The 18732-nt window shown below is 39.3% G+C and overlaps 1 protein-coding gene across 1 annotated transcript in view; it reads left to right on the top strand.

Annotated features, from left to right (window-relative positions):
- Window positions 1–18732, top strand: part of DCN (decorin) — a 39993-nt gene that overhangs the window by 596 nt on the left and 20665 nt on the right. The window contains exon 2 of the mRNA XM_064702048.1: window positions 3756–3991. Within this exon, the coding sequence (XP_064558118.1) occupies window positions 3784–3991 (208 nt within the window). The 5' untranslated portion in view covers window positions 3756–3783. The remainder of the gene's footprint in view (window positions 1–3755; window positions 3992–18732) is intronic.

Genomic DNA, 18732 nt, shown 5'->3' with positions numbered 1-18732 from the left:
TCTCTGCAGTCCAGTGTTTAGAATCGGTGATATAGAGAGCGTAAAAAATCCGTGTATGCTTACATTTCTGCTTTAAACTGCGCTCTGTGATTTCTTTCTCCTGTGTTTCTTCATATACTTTTCAGACACTGATGAATATAATTTCAATTTCAGAGAAAAAAAAAGCGTAGTAGTAAGTTAAACGGGCTCTGTGTATGCCTTTGTAATGTTAGAAAGTGCTGTGTTACAGGCTACAAACAAGGGAATCATGATTAAAGAAAGTTCTTATGAATGAAATAGTGGAAAAGAAAATTCATGCAGTTGAAACTCCTGTTAACAGAGTTTTATTCTCTAAAACTTCTAACTCCTGTGTTTGCTTATATAGACTTTATTGCACAAAATGGGCAAAACATAAAATGGAGGGGAATTTTTTGAATCTGGAATGTATTGTTTAGCTTGTCTTTGTGGAATTTTGAGAGATTTCTGACAGTAGGTGAACTAATAATTTACCCTTAATATTAAGGTAAACTGACAAGAAGACCACCAGTAGAGTGGTGACGTGAACTGATGGAGCATATTTTCAAGGGTATTTTAAAATGAAATGTGGCCAAGCTACATTTCAATCTATGGTATAGACTCCTATGCTTGTGGAAAGTTCTTCTTCATTGTAAACACATAATTAAAGGAATTTTAAACAGTTATATCCTCCAGACATAAATATTGTGTCACAGAATTCAGATTTTTTTTGTTCTCCCCACTCTTTTTTTTGTAAGTGAAGTGTAAATATTTCTTGGTCATACAGCTTTGTGTATATCTTTCCTTTTGTTTATGTTCAATTACACATGCAAACAATAGGAACAGATACATGCGTCTGCAGGATGGATGCATATATGCCTGAAGACATCTGTTCCTATATCCTGATTAATATGTGTCTGCTGTTTTCTCTGTTGTATCCTCAGATTATATACTTGATATCCTTTGTTGTCCTGCAGTTTTCCTTTATAGCCAGCTCTTTCTGATTTCATTAAAGTTTTTACAAAACAGGGACCGAAGGAAGGGCCTGCTACAGGGTTTAACTGAGATAAATGAAGTCATCAATATTAATGTGAATAAGAAGCAAAGTGTGAAGACACTTCCAAAGTGCCTTTGCATTTGTTTTTCTTTTTTGGCTTTTTTGAATGGTAGCAATTAAACTCCAGGATAAGATCCTGATTGTGCATTCTTGGGATGGGTGGTGCTTCAGCAGTGACCCTGAGAGGGAATAAAGAAGTTTTAAATATTTTAAAATGTTTTAAAAATGTATTAATACATAAAAAAAGGGCTGAGGATGATCTTTAAAGGTCCTGACTGCCACTGCCATTCAAGGACTAGTGTGCAGCATTCCCAATTTTTATTGTTGTTAATATATATTCTGAAAATTAATTTGCACAGGGGAAATGTTTTATTGGTCATTTTCACAAAGCAGTTTTTGTAATGAATGGTGATGGTTTAGCAAATTTTTCTTCTCATCTGAGATTATTAATAAATTACGTTGTTATTTTACAATAATTTGCACATGATGATTACTCTTTCAAAACTCATGTTTTAGATGAAACCCTGGCAACAGCTCACTGCCATGCATCAGCAGCACTTTGCTGTGGCACCCTGACACGTCCCTGTGCACTCTGCCTGCCTGGCAGGGGTGCTGGAGGGAAAGGGACACAGCCCCAGTGCCAGTGGGGAGCCAGGGCAGGAGGAAGCACAGGAGGATGACCCACATGGGGACACAGCCTGCCCCTGCTACATGTTCATGAGTTTGCACAGCTCTGGCTGACAGGGCATACTAAAACTCCCCAGCTGATGTTGGGGTCTGTGATCCCCCTCTGCACATGCTGTCAGTAAGGTGTCTGTTCCAGGAACAGAAGTACTTTCCTGTCCAACTAAGAAAACAAATGTGTCCCTGAAAGAGACAACATAAACAGTGTTTTACTCCATGTGGTTTCACTTTGAAGTCTTTGGGATGTCTGAAGATAGTAGGCACATGTCTTCCTGTCAGGTAGATCACAGCAATATAGGCTATGATTTTAAGACACCAGCATATTTTATTAGGCAACCTAATCATCTTCTCAAGAAACAGACCTAAAGGTTTCTGGAGAAATGTACTCTTGGCACCTGTAGGTAGAAATTCATAAAGGAAATGAACTCAGACACAACATATATTGTATCTAAATCCAGTCTCATAGCTTTTTTATATATTTAGCTTTTTTCTTAACACTAATCATTCCTTTTAGTGTACCTGGTGGTAGCATGGTAGAAAGGCAGGCTTCAGTAAACTCTCACCTAATATCATCTGTCCATTCTTGTCATCTACCTGGTAGGTTCCATATGTCAAAGTAGAGAGGGAGACAGTCCTCCCCTTCTGCCTCTCCCAGTTTTTTATCCAACAATGAATATGGAGCTGAAAATTGCTCTACCACACCCCAAGCTGTTAGATAACTTCTTCTAGAAAGGGAAATAATCCCAGCTAGCACCTTGGCAAGGTGTTTCTAAGATATTGACCTGAAGATGCAAGTGGGCATTTTTGCTTTCATTACAAAGAGCAGCATCTGTATTTAGGACTACACTCTCCATTTTAAGAAAAAGCTTATATATAACTGCCAAGTTTCCCTTTGTGTCACTTGGCAATTTGAAGGCAGATTTGGTTTTTTGTTGCTTTTTTTTTGTTTTGTTTTGTTTTTTTGGGTTTTTTTGGTGGGTTTTTAAAATCCATTAAAATCAATAAAGTATGAACTTCATTTTATAAATACACAGTAAAAAAAATAATATTCAGAAAATTAGCTATTCTTTACAGCTTTGGTACAAAACCTGCAAACAGTTGTGCAATTTCTCCTTAATGGACAGCAAGACAGAGTGTGTTGAAATGCATCTAGGCCTAAGTCCTGAGAACATGTATTTAAGCAGCTTTTCTTGTTAATATCTATGGCAATACTTACTTGTTAAAGTTGCTCCTGACCATGAAAGTCTGCAGAATGAAGCCCTGAAGTCCCATTAGAAATTGTACACACAACACTTCAAGCATCAATTCAAATGCTTATGCAGTGCAAAGCAGAGGCATCTCAGGGTGTATGTCAAAATTTAGAAAGAGAGCCAAGAATATTCAATATAACACAACATTGTTTTCCATTTTATTGTGCTGTTTGAACTAGGAAATAAGTATAGTGCATTTAAACAACTAAAGACCTTCCCCTCTCTTTCCACCCTGTCACTAAATCCTAATCTTTCTCAGTCAGTTTTACTAGGCTATAATTTAAAACACACAGCAAGTCGACACTTAAAAATATTTTTCAAGACATGAAATACTGAACTACAGTGAGTTTGGGAACCTCAGGTTTGTCCCCAGGGTCAAACCCATTGCTATGAAATAAATGCTAATGAAATCAAATAGACTGTTTCGTTGGCAGAAGAGAGGCACATGGAAAATGTGGCTTATTGCTTTGACTCTTTTGCATAACAAAGTTGACAGCACTGCCTATTCCTAAAAAATATTACTCTAAATATGCAAACAGATGTGTTTGCTGTTGCCTTCAAACTGCTCTGAAAAAAAAAAAAAAAAGGCCTATTGACAAGCAGCTGCCAGACTCCTATCACATAACTGTCCTATTTTTACAACTTAGTTTTCTTTTGTTGAGGGGAATGGTTATGCAATTGGTGGATGTGCTGGACCTCCTTCAGGAGGAACTTTGGGAAGCCTTGGGAAATCGCTACTTTTGTTGTTAATCCGCCGCTTTGAATCCTAGGTCCTGCCGGGCGTCCATGAACTGAGCCATGAGGAGGCTGGCTCTGCTCCTTGTGCTCCTGCTGCCAGCATGCTTGGCCAAGCCATTCCACCAGCAGGGCCTCTTTGACTTTATGCTGGAGGACGAGGGCTCGGCCGACATGGCTCCGACGGACGATCCCGTCATCTCCGGCTTCGGGCCCGTGTGCCCCTTCCGCTGCCAGTGCCACCTTCGTGTGGTGCAGTGCTCCGACCTAGGTAAGCCCAAGAGCACCTGCAGGGGCTCTGTGCTCACACTCCAGTCACACACCGGCAGCTGGGATGGTGAGGCTGCCATGGACTGTCACTCCCTCACTGGCTTTTTGCAAAGAAATATGCTGCAACTATTCTTAACCAGAATTTACAAAGTAGGCCACAAAGCCCTGGCAAGATGGGCATTGTTGTGACCATGGAGGATGTTTGATTTTTTTAAATGTGTATTTTGAATTTGTACATTTCATTTGTTCTTTGAAGTGCCACAGATTTCTCTTGCGGAGAAAATAACTTTTCAAAGTATTCCTTCAGATTAATATTAAATAAATGCAGTGAGGTCAGATGTGGGGATGGAAATATTTTAGAAGGTTCTAAATTGTGTGGTCTAAGGTCCAACACCTTTAACCATACTGTCTAGTACCTCAACACAGAAGTCATCCAATTTCCATAGGAATATATAAGCATGAAATCAGCAACTGAATCATATACCCTGGAACCAGCTTTTTGGAGTAAAGAGCTTGGAAACCCACCAAAATAATGAACACAGCATGGAATTCCTTATTAAATATCTTCCTGAGCCACTATATGAGCTGAAACCATGAGAACATTTCTCACAAACTCTCCTTACTCCCTTATGTAAGGGAGGGGCTTGTGTGCTCAGTCAGAGTAGCAGGATATGAAGCCATGTCTGCCATCATTTGGCTTTTCCATGCAGAAAAGTCTCAAGTAATGAAGTTGACTTCACTGAGACTGTTCTTAGTTTAAACCAGTATAATTCAGTCTTAGTGTGCAGTGCAGAAAATCAATTAGAGTTGGTTTTGTCACAAGAAAACAGACAAATAGCTTCTCATGATTTTATAGAGCTTTTTTTTTTTTTTTAGTCATCCTAGCTCTTTAAATGTATAACTGGGTGTTTCTTTTTTCTTGTTATGATGTTGGCTTTGAAAATTACTGTAAATCATGGCACAAATCCACCAGTTAGGACCTGTGTCTCACTGTATTAGGGGCTGTATAATTACAGAAAGGAGGGGAAACTTTAGCTACACCCCTAGAAACTTCTGTGAATTTATTAAACTGAGCCACGTAATTATGCAACGGATATGTTTGGCAAAGACCCAGTGAACAATGCAAGCCAAGCTGCACGAAACAGAGTGGGCTAACCTAGCCATAATTTCAGAAAGCTTCCACAGTACTGTCCCTCTTGAAAGATGTTTTTTTTTTTTACCATTTAGGTGCTAGAGAGAGCAAACATGGAGTGGGGAGTGGGGAGGAGGTTGCCCCACATGCCATGAAAGCTTTAGGTTTTATTGTTGTTACACTTAGTAATGCTGATGGAATTTAAGTTATTTAGAGAACTTGTTCTCAGTCTGCTTGAGTTCTGCAGAATGTAATGAACTTGGTGAAAAAGTAGAGACATTCACACAGGGACCCTTTGCTCCTGTACTTGTTCCTGTGGTCATGCACTTCTTCACACACACATTGCATAAGATACTTCTGGGTTAGTAGAGTCCCATACTGACAAGGAGACTCAGAAATACAGCAATTAATGTCCCAGGTCAGTGTTTCCCAGATAATTTCAAGTGGGGTGAAAAGAAAGAGATATATTTTGAGCTTTCTTTATACCCACATGCTGCATATTATGCAATGAAAAGATTGTGCTTTTGGATCAGCTAGGCTGATAACATCCAGCCATCGGGTACAAAGGAAAAGAGATCTCCCTGGGCTCAAAATATGCAGCCCTGAAAAATAATAAAGAATATTTCCCTGGCAGAGCTCAAGGAAGTATTTATCAAGCAGTGCCAGCCTTGGCATTAAGTTTCAGCCATCTTCATCCCAGCCCCTGATGGGACACAGCCCAGCTGGGAGGCTCATGGAGACACAGATGTGCTGGCTGCCCTGCAAGCAGGGACAGGAGAGCTGTGTGCCACCTGCTCACAGGCAAACCTGCCCTCTACTCTTCTGAATTCACTTCTGTGTGACACACCCAGGCAAAGCCATATTTGTACTGACTTGAGACAAGGCAGTTATTGGCCTTTGCGGCAAACTGTGGAGGTGACCTCGTGCGCTCCTGAGCTTTGGGATGAAGGACGCTTGTGTTTCAGGGATCAGGAGCACAGTTTGCACACAGAGGCATGAAACTAGCAGTGACACTTCTGCCTCTCTGTTAACCTGTGCTCCTGGCCTGCTTCTCCCTTCAGCTCTGGGCTTTTCCAACCCAACCAAATTAGCTGCATCTGTCCTCCAAAATTGTCAAATTTAGTTATCTAGTCCCATGGGTACTAGTTGAAGAAAAATTTCAGGCACAGTAACAAGGGTCCTCACAAGGACATATTAAGACTTCCTAAATAAATTCTCACAAAGGAAAGTTGAAACCTGAATCAGGATCCTTTCGCCTACTCACTCTCTGGCATGGAGTGAGTGTTTACAGCCATGAGCCCATGGGTGCAGGGGACATGCCAAGCAAGGCAACTGGAGGATCCTAACATGGGCAACATATGGAGACATTTCCTCTTCCTCAGCCTGCTTTTTTGTGCCTAAATGGGCATTTGCTATTTGTAGATTCTTACTTTGTAAGGAAAAAACCAACCATCTGACACAGGATTATGTGAATAAACCACAGGAGAACTATTGAATCCAGAGTCCAGAGATCAGGTTTGCCCCTTTTATCATGAGCACTGGATGGGAATAGCAAAAAAAAAAAAATAAAATCCAAGTTCAATAAAAACAGTGAACAAAAATGCCCAGTAGTCCAATTACACTCTTGTCAGCTGAATTTTTGCATTCCTATAGTCTTAAACTTCAGTCACATCCTCCTAAACACATACCTACAAATTAATTTATTTTTGTTTCCCAGCCAAGAGCTGAGTTGACAAGAAGGATAATGCTGCCTTCCTTCTCACATTCTGAAAAAGAATACTTTCTAAGTTTTGGTTACTGACGGATCAAAAGCAGACCCCATTGCCTAGATTTCATGAGATGTACTACCTTTGCCAACAGGCTCAAGGATCTTATCAAGGAAGGCCACTGTGCTATCTTTATAAGAGTGCTGCCTTTCATTAATCTACCTCCTGTTGTTAAAAGGGAGCCACAGGTTCACTTTTTGATCATGCTTCAGTATGAGGCATTGCCATGCTATACCCAGGCTTTCCATAGGAATCACAGGCATCTTCCTTATTAGAGTATTGTACAGGTGGGGAGTAACTGATGTAGCTGCTCAGAGGCCAATTTTCCTGCTCTAAAATAATATATACAGGGAAGATGTGCAGTCAGCTGGGCAGGCAAATACTTCTCAGAAACCCCAGCAAGGACTAACAGTTCCGTTTAAAGTCTCATCCTCCCAAAGGGAGTCTCAAGCAAAGTTCATCCGAGAGAGCCCTGGTCGGCAGGAGGATGCATGTGTCATTACTCATCCCTGCAGCAGATGCAGGATGCTTCATAAGCACACTCAGAGGCAGTGGTCAGAGCTTTCTTTCACCTTCAGATAAGTCTGGCAGCCCCTTCTAAGGGAGCAATGTCTCTATACACAGGATGCAATGTGATTGCCCTTCTTGGAGAGTTATAGGACATACTGAGGGTCTCTCCATCTGTGTCACTTGGAGTATCCATGGAGGTTTTGTGGTTTCCTAAAGTTGTGTGAGAGAGACATGCCAGCAAACAAAGATCAAGTGGTATTACTTTTAGAATTCAAATCTTGCCCACAGCTCAGAAATGCAGGGTTTCTCCAGCTTATATATAGAGTACATTAGAGCTCAGCATGGATGCTGGAGGGTGTGTTTGAAAAGCACTTTGAGATCAGGAGATGAAAGCTTCACAGACATGTAAAGTATTATCAGTAATTATTATCTGGTAACGTGAAGCAGTTTGTCTGAACAAATAGAGTGTCTCAATATAGCAACTGATGGCTCTTCTACACTTGAACCATGGTAACATGCCAATTTATTTGTTGGCAAAAGATAATTTGTCTCATTGTAAGAAATCTTCCAGAAATATCTGAACAACCATTTTCTGATTTTGACTTCATGTGAGTACCTCATTTTTCACTATAAAGGAAATTATCTCCTTTACAATATACCATGTTTTGAAACATAATCTTTAAGGCTAAATGCTCAGCTCAAAATCCTATAGATAAATAAACATGCAAAAGAAAGCATGGATTCTTAAGTGGCCAGGCATTAAACAAATACAATTTTTAAATAAAAAAGGTTTGTGAATTTACGTCACCACTGATGAGCCTTTAGGACAATTTATTCAATTTTTTATGTGGGTTTTTTTTTAATTTTTCTTTTTTTTTTTCCTTACAATAAAGATTAAAGTCTTACTCCTTTTATGTTTAATAGAAGCTGATACTCTCATGAAATCCCCTGGCTTCATAGAACTGGATCATTTACCAAGTTATTGTTATTAAAAAAGGAGCCATGAAATCTGGGAAAGTGTTCTGTAACTTATACCGAGAATAGCATCTACACCACAAGACCCTGGCCTTAAAACTGACATTCTTTAGCCCAACATAACTTAGGCTGTCAGCAAGCACAGGCCATTGGGCATTCCACATGCTGACTGGGTGAACTCTTGAAGTGTTGGAGGTCAGACTGGAGGATCTATAGGAATTATCATAGGATGTTAAGGATCTGAGAGTGGTCAGCTTCCCTTTCATAGTCATTGGGTGAGTTAGGCTGTCCATGCAGGGGTTCATCCTGTCTGAGGTGGATGTCACTGACAGAAACATTCCTCTTGGGGAACCAAGCTGCCAAGACAGGGCAATCACCACTGCAGGTTATAAAACTTACTTTCAGATTAATGAAGTTATGTTTTTTAAAAAATTAAGGCAAGGAAAAATAAACCCACATTGCCATCTTTGTTTAGTTATAAATTTGGCATGGATTATTAATTTTTTTTTATATACTCTGGTTCAATACAATTCTGGGGATGCCCTGGAAGTTAAAAAACATTAATTAGAGCCCTGTGCTCAGTACATTCTGAAAATGTGTTAAATAAAGAACCCAATAATTAGAAAACACTCTTGAAAAATTGTCAAGAAAAAAAATATTGGCCTGGATGTAGACTACTTTATATTAAGAATAAGTCATTATCTTTGCCAGCATGGCAGTAAAAGACAGGCCTTCTTGCACCACCACTTGAATTACTGATGTTCCAGTTTCAGCTGATAAACATGATCCTAGATGAAAATTAAGCCTCTCTAAGTACATCCCTTCCTTATTTACTGCTTACTCCAAGGTAACAGTGACCAGTTTTGTATGTTTTCTTTTTTGGTCTAAGTTTTTTTAGATTTGTTTCCTTGCTTCAGACTTGGAAATGCCATTTATGAAATCCTGGTGCCAGGAATGGAAATGCAGACTGCCAAGTCTAAGTGATACAAGAAGTGACTCTTTTCTGGCTTGCTCTGTCACAATTGTTCATTTCTAAAATCTTCCAATGCCATAATAAATAGCTAATAGATAGCTAGTAACATGTGAGTAAATTCAAAGTGATTATAGGTGATTATAATGTTTAAAACATGCTAAATAAGCATTCCTTACATGACCTAGTGTTATGGACTAACAGGTGTGACTGGTATGTGTGTTATGTTCTTAACACATTTGTAGGGAGTGTTACTTGGTAAGGGATATAGCTATTTTAAAAATACCTGTGTTTTCACAACAAAAAGCCTCAGGTATTTAATTGTGGAGGGTTATCAGCCATAGAAGACATAAAGAGTCCAAAAGCTCCTTCCCAGTGTTCACTGAGAACCCATAGCAACAGGGAGGAGATCTAGAAAAACAGATCCTGTGTGAAGGATAGCCAATAATAACAGCCAGAAACTTCTGGTATCAGCACTCAGCTTTCTAGAAAAACTCTATTCGCACAGTCCAGTTACCATGGTACTTTGTAAATCTAATTTTAAGCAGATTTTCAAAACACCAGTTTCAAACCCAAATTGGATTGTCCCAGCCTTATCAAATTTGGACTCGGTGGTCCATAATTTGCTTTACACATGCCCTGAATCTTTGATTAAAAGGAAGTGGTCCAAAAGAAGGTAATCAGTTTACAGGAAAATAAAATATTTTTCTGAATATATTTTATTCTTTTCCTAAAGTTCAAATGAAAAACTATATTCTTCAAACTATATTGTCATTTTTTTAAATTTATTCATCCTGTTTTCCATGTCTGCCCTGACAAAAAAAAATAATGATAAATGCTGGAATTATATGTCTCTTTGGCTGTGTTGTATTTAGTATGCTTACACAGAGCACTGTTGTCCTTTACATTATGAAAGCAAAGTAGATAGATAACCACAGAATCACAGAATATTCTGAGTTGGAAGGGACCCATCAGGACCATCAAAGTCCAGCTCCTGGCCCTGCAGAGAACAGCCCCAGGATTCACACCATGTGCCTGAGAGTGTTGCCAAGTTATTCTTGAGCTCTGCCAGGCCGGTGCTGTGACCCCTTCTTTCCCTGCGGAGCCTGTGCCAGAGCCCAAACACCTTCTGTGTGAAAAACCTTTTTAAATATCCAATCCGAACTTCCCCCACAACTTCAGGCCATTCCCTTGGGTCCTGGCACTGATCCCCACAGAGAAGGGATCAGTGCCTGCCCCTCCTCTTCCCATCATGAGGAAGTTGTAAATTGCAATGAGGTCTCCCCTCAGTCTCCTCTTCTCCAGGCTGAATAAAAGAGTAGAACGTGCTATTGGGCTTCTGTGCAAAGACAGAGGTGGAAAAAATAAACACCGAAACACAGGGATCTCAAAACCAAGGACCATGCCTGCATGGGTTTTGGGGAGGAAAAAAATATATATTTGTGTTGCAGTTTTCAACTTATGGAGCCAATTAAGAGATTCGAACAGCTCTCTACAAATGGCCCTGATTTTAGTAAGATTTCATTTGCTATGTAGGGAACTCTACTGCAAACCTCATATGCAGTCAATAGGAATTGAAAAAGGGGAAAAGCAGTATTTAATGAATTTATGTATTTTCTGCGTGCATACTCATGTGAGGGAGCATCCAAGAGGGAATCCCATACCATCTCTGTGTTTGTGACCTGTGACATACTTGGAGTGTTTTTAGTTTCTGCAAAAATCTGTTAAAGAGAGACTGCTTACAGTTTTAATTTTAATAAGAAACAGAATGTAATAATTATATTTTACAAATAGCAGTGAAAGTGAGAGACCGCTTCTGCCCACCTAATGGCAACTTTAAGGACTTAATGGCAAAAGACTCAAATGGATAAATTATTATAGAAATGTCACAGCTTTTAAAACATTTGCAGTCTAAATGGGGCTACAGTCTGGTCTTGTAATACAACATTAGCACAACAAAAATGTGCAATAAGACATCTCAGAACCAGTTTCTGCACCTCCTCTAGCACTTAAAATGTGAAAGCCTAGAATGATTTCAGTTTCTATGCCAGAGTACATATTTTCCCTTCTACTCTTCCGGAGTGGACCTCAGAAACTAAAGAGTTTGTAAATTAATTAATATTTTAGGGTGACATGGAAGAAAAGTGTCTGTAGAGGTGCAATAATCAAACTCATTGCTGAATATCTCTACCTAAGATATGTAGGAGCAAAGGCAAATAATTGAATTAAAATCTTAACATTTTCAGGATTAGGGGATAAAATTTACTTTCTCTTCTTTATTCTTTCACTCTGTTGGCAGAGTTTACATCTTCTGGGCTGGAGATGACTGGTAGAGTTGCAGAAGACCTGGGGAAGCTCTATCACTAAATGTCTGACAAAATAAAAGGGGTGACAAAGCATATATGCCTAAGAGTTACAAAGGTATATAAAACACCCTCTAGTAGAAAGAAGGAACTAGCAGGTCTGTAGATTTCCTGATTCAGTAGGGAATTCTCTTCCAAAATTTGTTTGTTATTCACTGTGTCCAGACATGACCACAGCAGCTTCTTCCATTTTATGATTGCATGACAACAATTCTAAAACATTTATGAAAAATGGCTGTGTTATGTTTAGAAGTACCTGAAATAACCAGGAACATATCTCTGCCCTCAGGTCACAAACTAGGGCTGTGTAATGACCATGTGGTCAGAACAGGAAGGGGTAAGTTTACTTGAAACCAGAGAAGACCTCCCCCAAATGATTCTTTATGACATTATGTTAGAGCCAATTCTGGTAAATCCCAAGGTAAAAATTGAGGGAACTATCCTCAAATTGCAATGTGTTGCCTATTGCTAACTTAAACTGCAGCAGAGGTAAACATCAAATTGCATTACTCCAAAGGGTCATTCAAAACGTAATTTGCTATATAATGCTCACTTTTCTGAGTCACTGAAATGCTCTCTTATGTCTGCTGAAGGAATAAATGTTTCACCTTACTGCGTGAGCACTAGTAGATAGCACATCTGCCTTGCATCCCCTTTGAGTAAAGCCATTACACACATGGTGCTGGCAGATTGCATGAATCACACGGGTCACTTGCTGCTCTCTGATGGGATGTTTTATGTCTGCAACCACAGCAGTGGGAAATGTAACGCTGATGATTCTAGGAGTTAACTAGAAAACTCATAATACTTGATTTTTGTTTCACTTAATGTCTTAATCCCTGAAGTCTAAAGATTATTTCAGAATATTTTTCTGCCTATCTAAAATGCTAGTTTTCTTCAGAAGGCATATACATTTGAGACCATTGTAATTAAAAGTCAGAAGTAGAAGTGACATGAATTTTAGCTTCAAAAATGTACCATTACTCTTAGGTATTAACTTTTGGAGCCAGGAGAATAACTCTATCTGTACCAAAAATGTGACTAGCACTGAAAAATAATTCATAACAGCTGTGCCTTGCAATATTCGTTATGCTTTGAAATATGTGTTCACTACTCAGAGTGGGTGGAGGTGGAAAAGAGCAGAGAAAACCATGCATTCACTTTTATACCTTTGCTAGGGCTTTTATCATTATTAGCACCACCATAGTGGAGAACTATGCATTTGATCTCAGTGTGTGTGAATTCATTTCCATTTTTCTGTGTTTCTCACCCTGTTCTGGGAAGCAAAGTTATAAGTATTTGGGGGGGAGAAATACTCCATGTAGTAATAGGTCAGTAAGTCTACCGTTGTGAGGGGCCATATCAGCAGGGAATGGGGTTTGTTTTCTTGTTCTTTCCCATGGGAAGGGTCAGACATATACAAAACAATAATCTGTGCTAAAAATAACCCTAAAACAGATCTTATGAGACTTTCAGACTGCTGAACAGGAAAAATATCTGAAAAATGGTTGTGAATCATCCTCAAGAAGATGTATTTTAAGAACCTTATTCATTCCATAGTGTTTTTTATATCTAATTTATTAGCAAGAGTGGAGAAAGTAGAGAAGAAACTTTTAGTTTGAAAGTGGGAGAGAGAAGGAGGCCATGGATACTTGTCTGTAGAAAAAGACAATTGTTCCTCATTTCATGGATGCAAATAATGAAATTACTCCTATTTGCAAATCCCACACAATAGAGAACAAATTTCCAGTAAATACTGTAGCACATTGCCTGAGAAAGTATCAGTAAACTTTTCTAAGTCAAAGCATTCAAGGCAGTTCCTTGCCATCCTTCCAGCAAGCAGTCCTTGGATCCAGTTATTTTTCCGTGACTAAGTGTCCTGACCCTGTAACCTTGCCTGTTTCCTCGTGTGCCCCAGAGGCCACTCAGGGCATGGCTGAGGCCGTTCACCCTGGGAGGATCGCTGCCCGTCAGTGGGATGCAGCAGAGCTGGGCTCGGAGCAGGACAGCACTCAGCTCAGAGCAGAGACAGCAGTTGGAGAGGCTGCCTGCTCTGGGAGAGCCGCCACTGATGATCACGGCTGGGAATTACACACAGCTCAGCCCAAATTCCTCAGCTGGCAGCAGCTGCCTGCGGAAACTGAGAGAGCCTTGAAACGAGCCCCATTTTATGGCCCCTGTGATAATAATCGTAAGTGTTGCAATGTAGTAACACATGTATCCGAGCTAGAGCCTTCAGATGTCTCTCTGCCTTTTGGCCCGCGCTCTCCAGCTGGGAAAGCAAAGGTTTATTCAGAGGAATAAGCCTCATCCCTGCTGCTTGTAAAATGGATAGGTGAAGGAAAAATCTACCAAAATACCCTCAAGACAGCAAAAAAATCAAACCACAAAATTGTAAAAGTTGTTTATCACTGTCACTCTTCACATTTTTGTGACTTAGACTTTGTGGTCTCAGTGTAAGAAAGATGCAATTGTCAGGAAAGAGTCCTCATCTCTGGGCTGCAGACTCAGACTTCTACTTGCTTGGTCTCCCTCGCTGGCCCCATAAATCTTGCATTCCTTTTTTGCACAGTCGTATGGCTTCAGCAGAAGTGTGGCTCCATGCCAAGACACAGACTAACTTGTGGCTCTCGCTGCCGAGAAGCTGGAGCAGCAGGCTGAAACCTCTGCACAGCCAGGAGGGCTCACAATTCTCCCTTCTCCTTTGTGGTTTGAAAGATTCCATGGCCACTTGATCTCAGCTCCTGTAGCTGAGCAGGTTGTTCCTTCAGCTGCAGAAAAAATAAAGCCTGCTGTGTACACCAAAACCCATAACATCCTCACTCTATTCCCAAATTCCTGCTGCATCTCCCACACCTGTTTGGCCGGCAGAAGAGCAGCATGTGCTAGCTGGGCTGGTGCAGTGCTACACAGGAGAGGGCCAGCCACTGATTGATTCTCTCTCAGGGGCCAAACAAGGGGTGGATTATACCAGTCTTGGCCCTTCTCTGCCTAATTTCCCATCTCATAACATATCCAGACCCACCAGCCTTCTGTCCTCTCCAGGACGGGAGGCTATCACAGCAGAGCAGCCAGACACTGCCATTTGCTTAAGAAATGATGACAAAAGGCTACACCTCACAAGGATTAGATCCCACAGAGACAAGCTTGATTTCTGCGAAGTTACCTTCTCCGACCTCCCACTAAGCAGGGATTCCTGGTCCATGTAACATCTCCACACCAAAGGTGACTGTGGATGAATCTTTCTTGTGTGAGAAAGAAATTGGTGAACAATCCAATTATTCTGGATTTTATTGAATAAATTTTGATGGTGCATGTTATCTCAGAAGTCTGTTGTGTAGCAAGGAAGTGTACAAAAATGTTAGGAAAACTTCTGTCACGAATAATAAAAGCTCATCTTATCCTAAGAAAAAGAAACACTCAAACTTCCTTCCACAATTTTTTTGCCATTTTGTAGCTCAGTGGCTTATTCTGTTCTTCATTTTAATGTGCATATACATTTTTACACAAGTAAAAATATACTGGTGGGAATAATTGTTTGCTCCAGGTTGACAATGCAGAACAGTAGGAAGTTTCTGCTTATAAAAATTCATAAGGGGTATTAGAGATCTGAGCTGGGCCGCAGGAACTGATGGCTGTTAAGTTTCTATAAGGAAGTAATGATTTCTCCCAAGAAATATTTTAGTGCAAATCAAAAGGGTATTTTGACTAAAATACATGAACTGGTTAATTAAACATCTTTTCTTTCCAGGAGCTTTAAGCTCTTAATCTCAGTGTAAACTAGAATTTCCTCTTGTTTGTGAATAAATTTATTTTTAAAAAATTTATTTATCAACTTTAATTTTATCCAGCCAAAATTTTAAAGAAGATATATGTATTTTATACATTTAAAATATGTATAAAATACATAGATATATGTATATATGTATTTTCAATTTAATGTTAGAAAGGCAGATGGATCTAAATTTTTAATAAGTTATAAGTTAATTTTAGGAACTAGAAACCTGAAATTCTTCCAGGGAGTTAAATACCCAACTGTGTAGTGCTGATTATTGACATAAAAGCTCAGACTGCTATGAGAGATTTTTCATATGGCTTTTCAATAAGCAAGTTTTAATGTACGGAAACATCACAGGTAAGAGCTGGAATATCTGAGTATACTGTTGTTAAAATGATGGAGAGGAAACTCAATTTATATTTTCTGACACCAGTTTTCCTTTTGGTTGGTATTACATAAATTTCACCAGAAGTTATCAGTAGATGGGTGTGTGATCACACTGTACAACATGGCTTCAGAAGTACACGGGCATCTCCTGAGTCTCTCAGAAATGAGTAGTAAGGACAGCCCACAATTCCCCTCTAAACTTCTGTCTCCCAGACAGAAGAACCAAAAAAATCTCTCTGGGACATGATAATTCTGTCCCAGGAGCCATCTGAGCTTCCAGTGGGATTACAATTTTCTCCATTTGATTTAAACTCTGCCTCACTGTCATGTCAGTTCAGGCTCCCCCACTCATCCGAACTGGCTGCTGTTGGCCAGAAAGGTTTGGAGCTTTCCTCCCCAAGCTGGGAGCCTGCAGCACAGGGATGAGTTTGCACTGCACCAGTGCTCCTGCCACATGGATCTCTTTGGAGGTGCAGCAGTTTATACAGAGATCTGGAGCTGCAGGCTGAAGCACAAGCCAAGGGAGATGTGGGTCTGCCTTACACCTCAAATGCAGTTCAGTCCTGAATTATTAAATGCTGACTTTGCAGGTCAGTGTCCAGGTTCACACATTTATACACTCTTCCTCCACTGAAGAGCTTTAGATGATGTAGGTTTCAGCTGGAGGATGTATTCAATTGCTTTCACTAATAATGTAAGATCACCACAGTAGCTGGTATGCACCTTGTACTCATCTACACTTTGCTCTTCAAAGCCCACAAAAATCAATTAAAAAAAAAAAAAAGAAATATAATGTCTATAGCTGGTTTTGAAAACATTTTAAAAAACAGCTTCAGGAAATGCATTACAATATAGGTGGGTAAAGTAATAAAAAAAGCTCAATTCTTCAAGGGATGGCAACTATACTCTGCATGCAGAGCTACTATTGCATTGTACATCCATCTAGTTTCTAGTACAAGACAGGAAAATGATGTTATACATAATTTTCAGAAATGGATTTCTGATTATCAAATTTGTCTTATCTTTATAATAAGAAACATTAAAAGTCTAAGTTTATTGCTCTGAGAAATTATCAGTTCTACTATGTTAATGAATAACACTTGAGCTTTTAGAAACTGAAAATTACAGCTGGAAGTTGTGGGTGAAGTTTAGTCTCTGGCAAATTATCCCTTCAGTGGCAAGCCAAGTGTTCCCCAAGTGCTCTTACAAGGTGTGTTCCAAGGGCATCCCATAAAGCACGACTGCATAGCTCTTGCACCCTCTTGTCTGCCATAACCCTTACTAGAGGTACCAGCCTACTAATGCAAACATGCTGACAACCAGGGCACAATAATGCTACTTTGAGTCTTTGAATATAAACAATTAAACCCTTCAGGTTGTTTTGGTATTTTTTTTTTAATATGTGAAGAATGTTAGAAAAGTTGCTAGACTGTAGGAAGTTATAACAAAATTATGGTCTTGAAAAGCAGAGTTTTTGGGAAAGAATTTTATAGTTGTTGACATCAGTTCACTGAAGACAGAAACTGTCCAAAGACAACCAACATGCAAATTATACAGTATCATATTCTTATATATTTGGAACTCTAGAACTACCCTTCTGAAAGTAATGAGGGTTTTGCAACTGTTGAAGTAAGAACCAAGTCCATGCCTAAATGAGGAAAAGTTATTTTAGTAATATGAACAATCTTAATCTGTATCAAATATTTGTGCACTGAACATCAGTAAGGTAAACAGGATGGGATGTGAGTTTTGGCTGGTGTCAGTTTATGAAGCATTTATTAGTTCATCCCAGGCCACATGATTCTGCTTTTTAAAACCTTTGAATTATGTTGTAATTAAAATTCAGATAATTTTTTATTACACTCAATTTTAATAAAAATCTGGTCCAAATATTTTCATATTTTTTATCTTACCATACTTTTCTCTTTACATATACACACATATATTCTAAGAAAGGCTTGAAAGAGAATGAGTTTTGCTACACACAGCAAGATTTTGACAGAGAAACCAACATTCTGTGTGTGAGAACACATTTTGATGAGCAATAAGTATCACAGAATCACAGAATTGTTGAATTTGGGCATCAGCTCTTGGGACCATCTAGGCCACTGCCCTGCTTAGGGGGGTGCTTGGGGCTGTATCCAGACAGCTTTGGAGAATCTCCAGGCATGGAATCCCAACAGCCATGGTGGACAAAGCAGCTTTTCTCTGGGAAGCGTATCCCACTGTGTTTGCAATGCCATGCTTTAGTATACAGGGATTAGTATACAGGTTTAAAAAATAACATATATAGGTATATATCTTTCCTCTGAGAAGAACATTTTGCAGTTCACCATCATTCTGGGGAGACATTGGCAATACTTGCAGAGAGATCTTTCCCAGAAGAGTTCAAATAGAGCTTCAGGAATACTAGTTAAAACATTTACTGGTAAAAAGACAATTTTACCCAGAGAAGTTCACTTCTGATACATGTCCATATAGAGACTTCATTAGTGTCTAAAAATTTTTTCCTACCAACTATTCATTTACCATTTCACATTCTGTTAAAAAAAAAAAGCTAGTTAGGAAAGAACATTTTAATTTTGTGGTAAATCAGAATGACTGTAAAAGATTTGTTTTATTCCAAGTCACAGTATGAAAGGAAAGCTGGGTAAAGCAAGTGTTATTTAACACTAAATAATTTCATTTCCATGACTTCATCAGACTTACATATCAGCTATTCAGAAAATAGTCCCAAAGAGAGTCTTTAATTTAAACTGTCTGATGTTCTTTTGGCAGTTGTAGTGAAACCAAGAGATTTGTTCTCCAGAAAACTTGGACATAGTTTCAGTTCAGAGAAAAGGGGGGAGGTGGATTGGTAG

This window comes from Zonotrichia leucophrys, chromosome 1A, assembly GCF_028769735.1.
Source record: "Zonotrichia leucophrys gambelii isolate GWCS_2022_RI chromosome 1A, RI_Zleu_2.0, whole genome shotgun sequence".
Lineage (NCBI taxonomy): Eukaryota > Metazoa > Chordata > Aves > Passeriformes > Passerellidae > Zonotrichia > Zonotrichia leucophrys.
The sequence above is the reverse complement of the archived record's forward strand: the minus strand, read 5'-3'. Positions and strand labels throughout refer to the sequence as shown.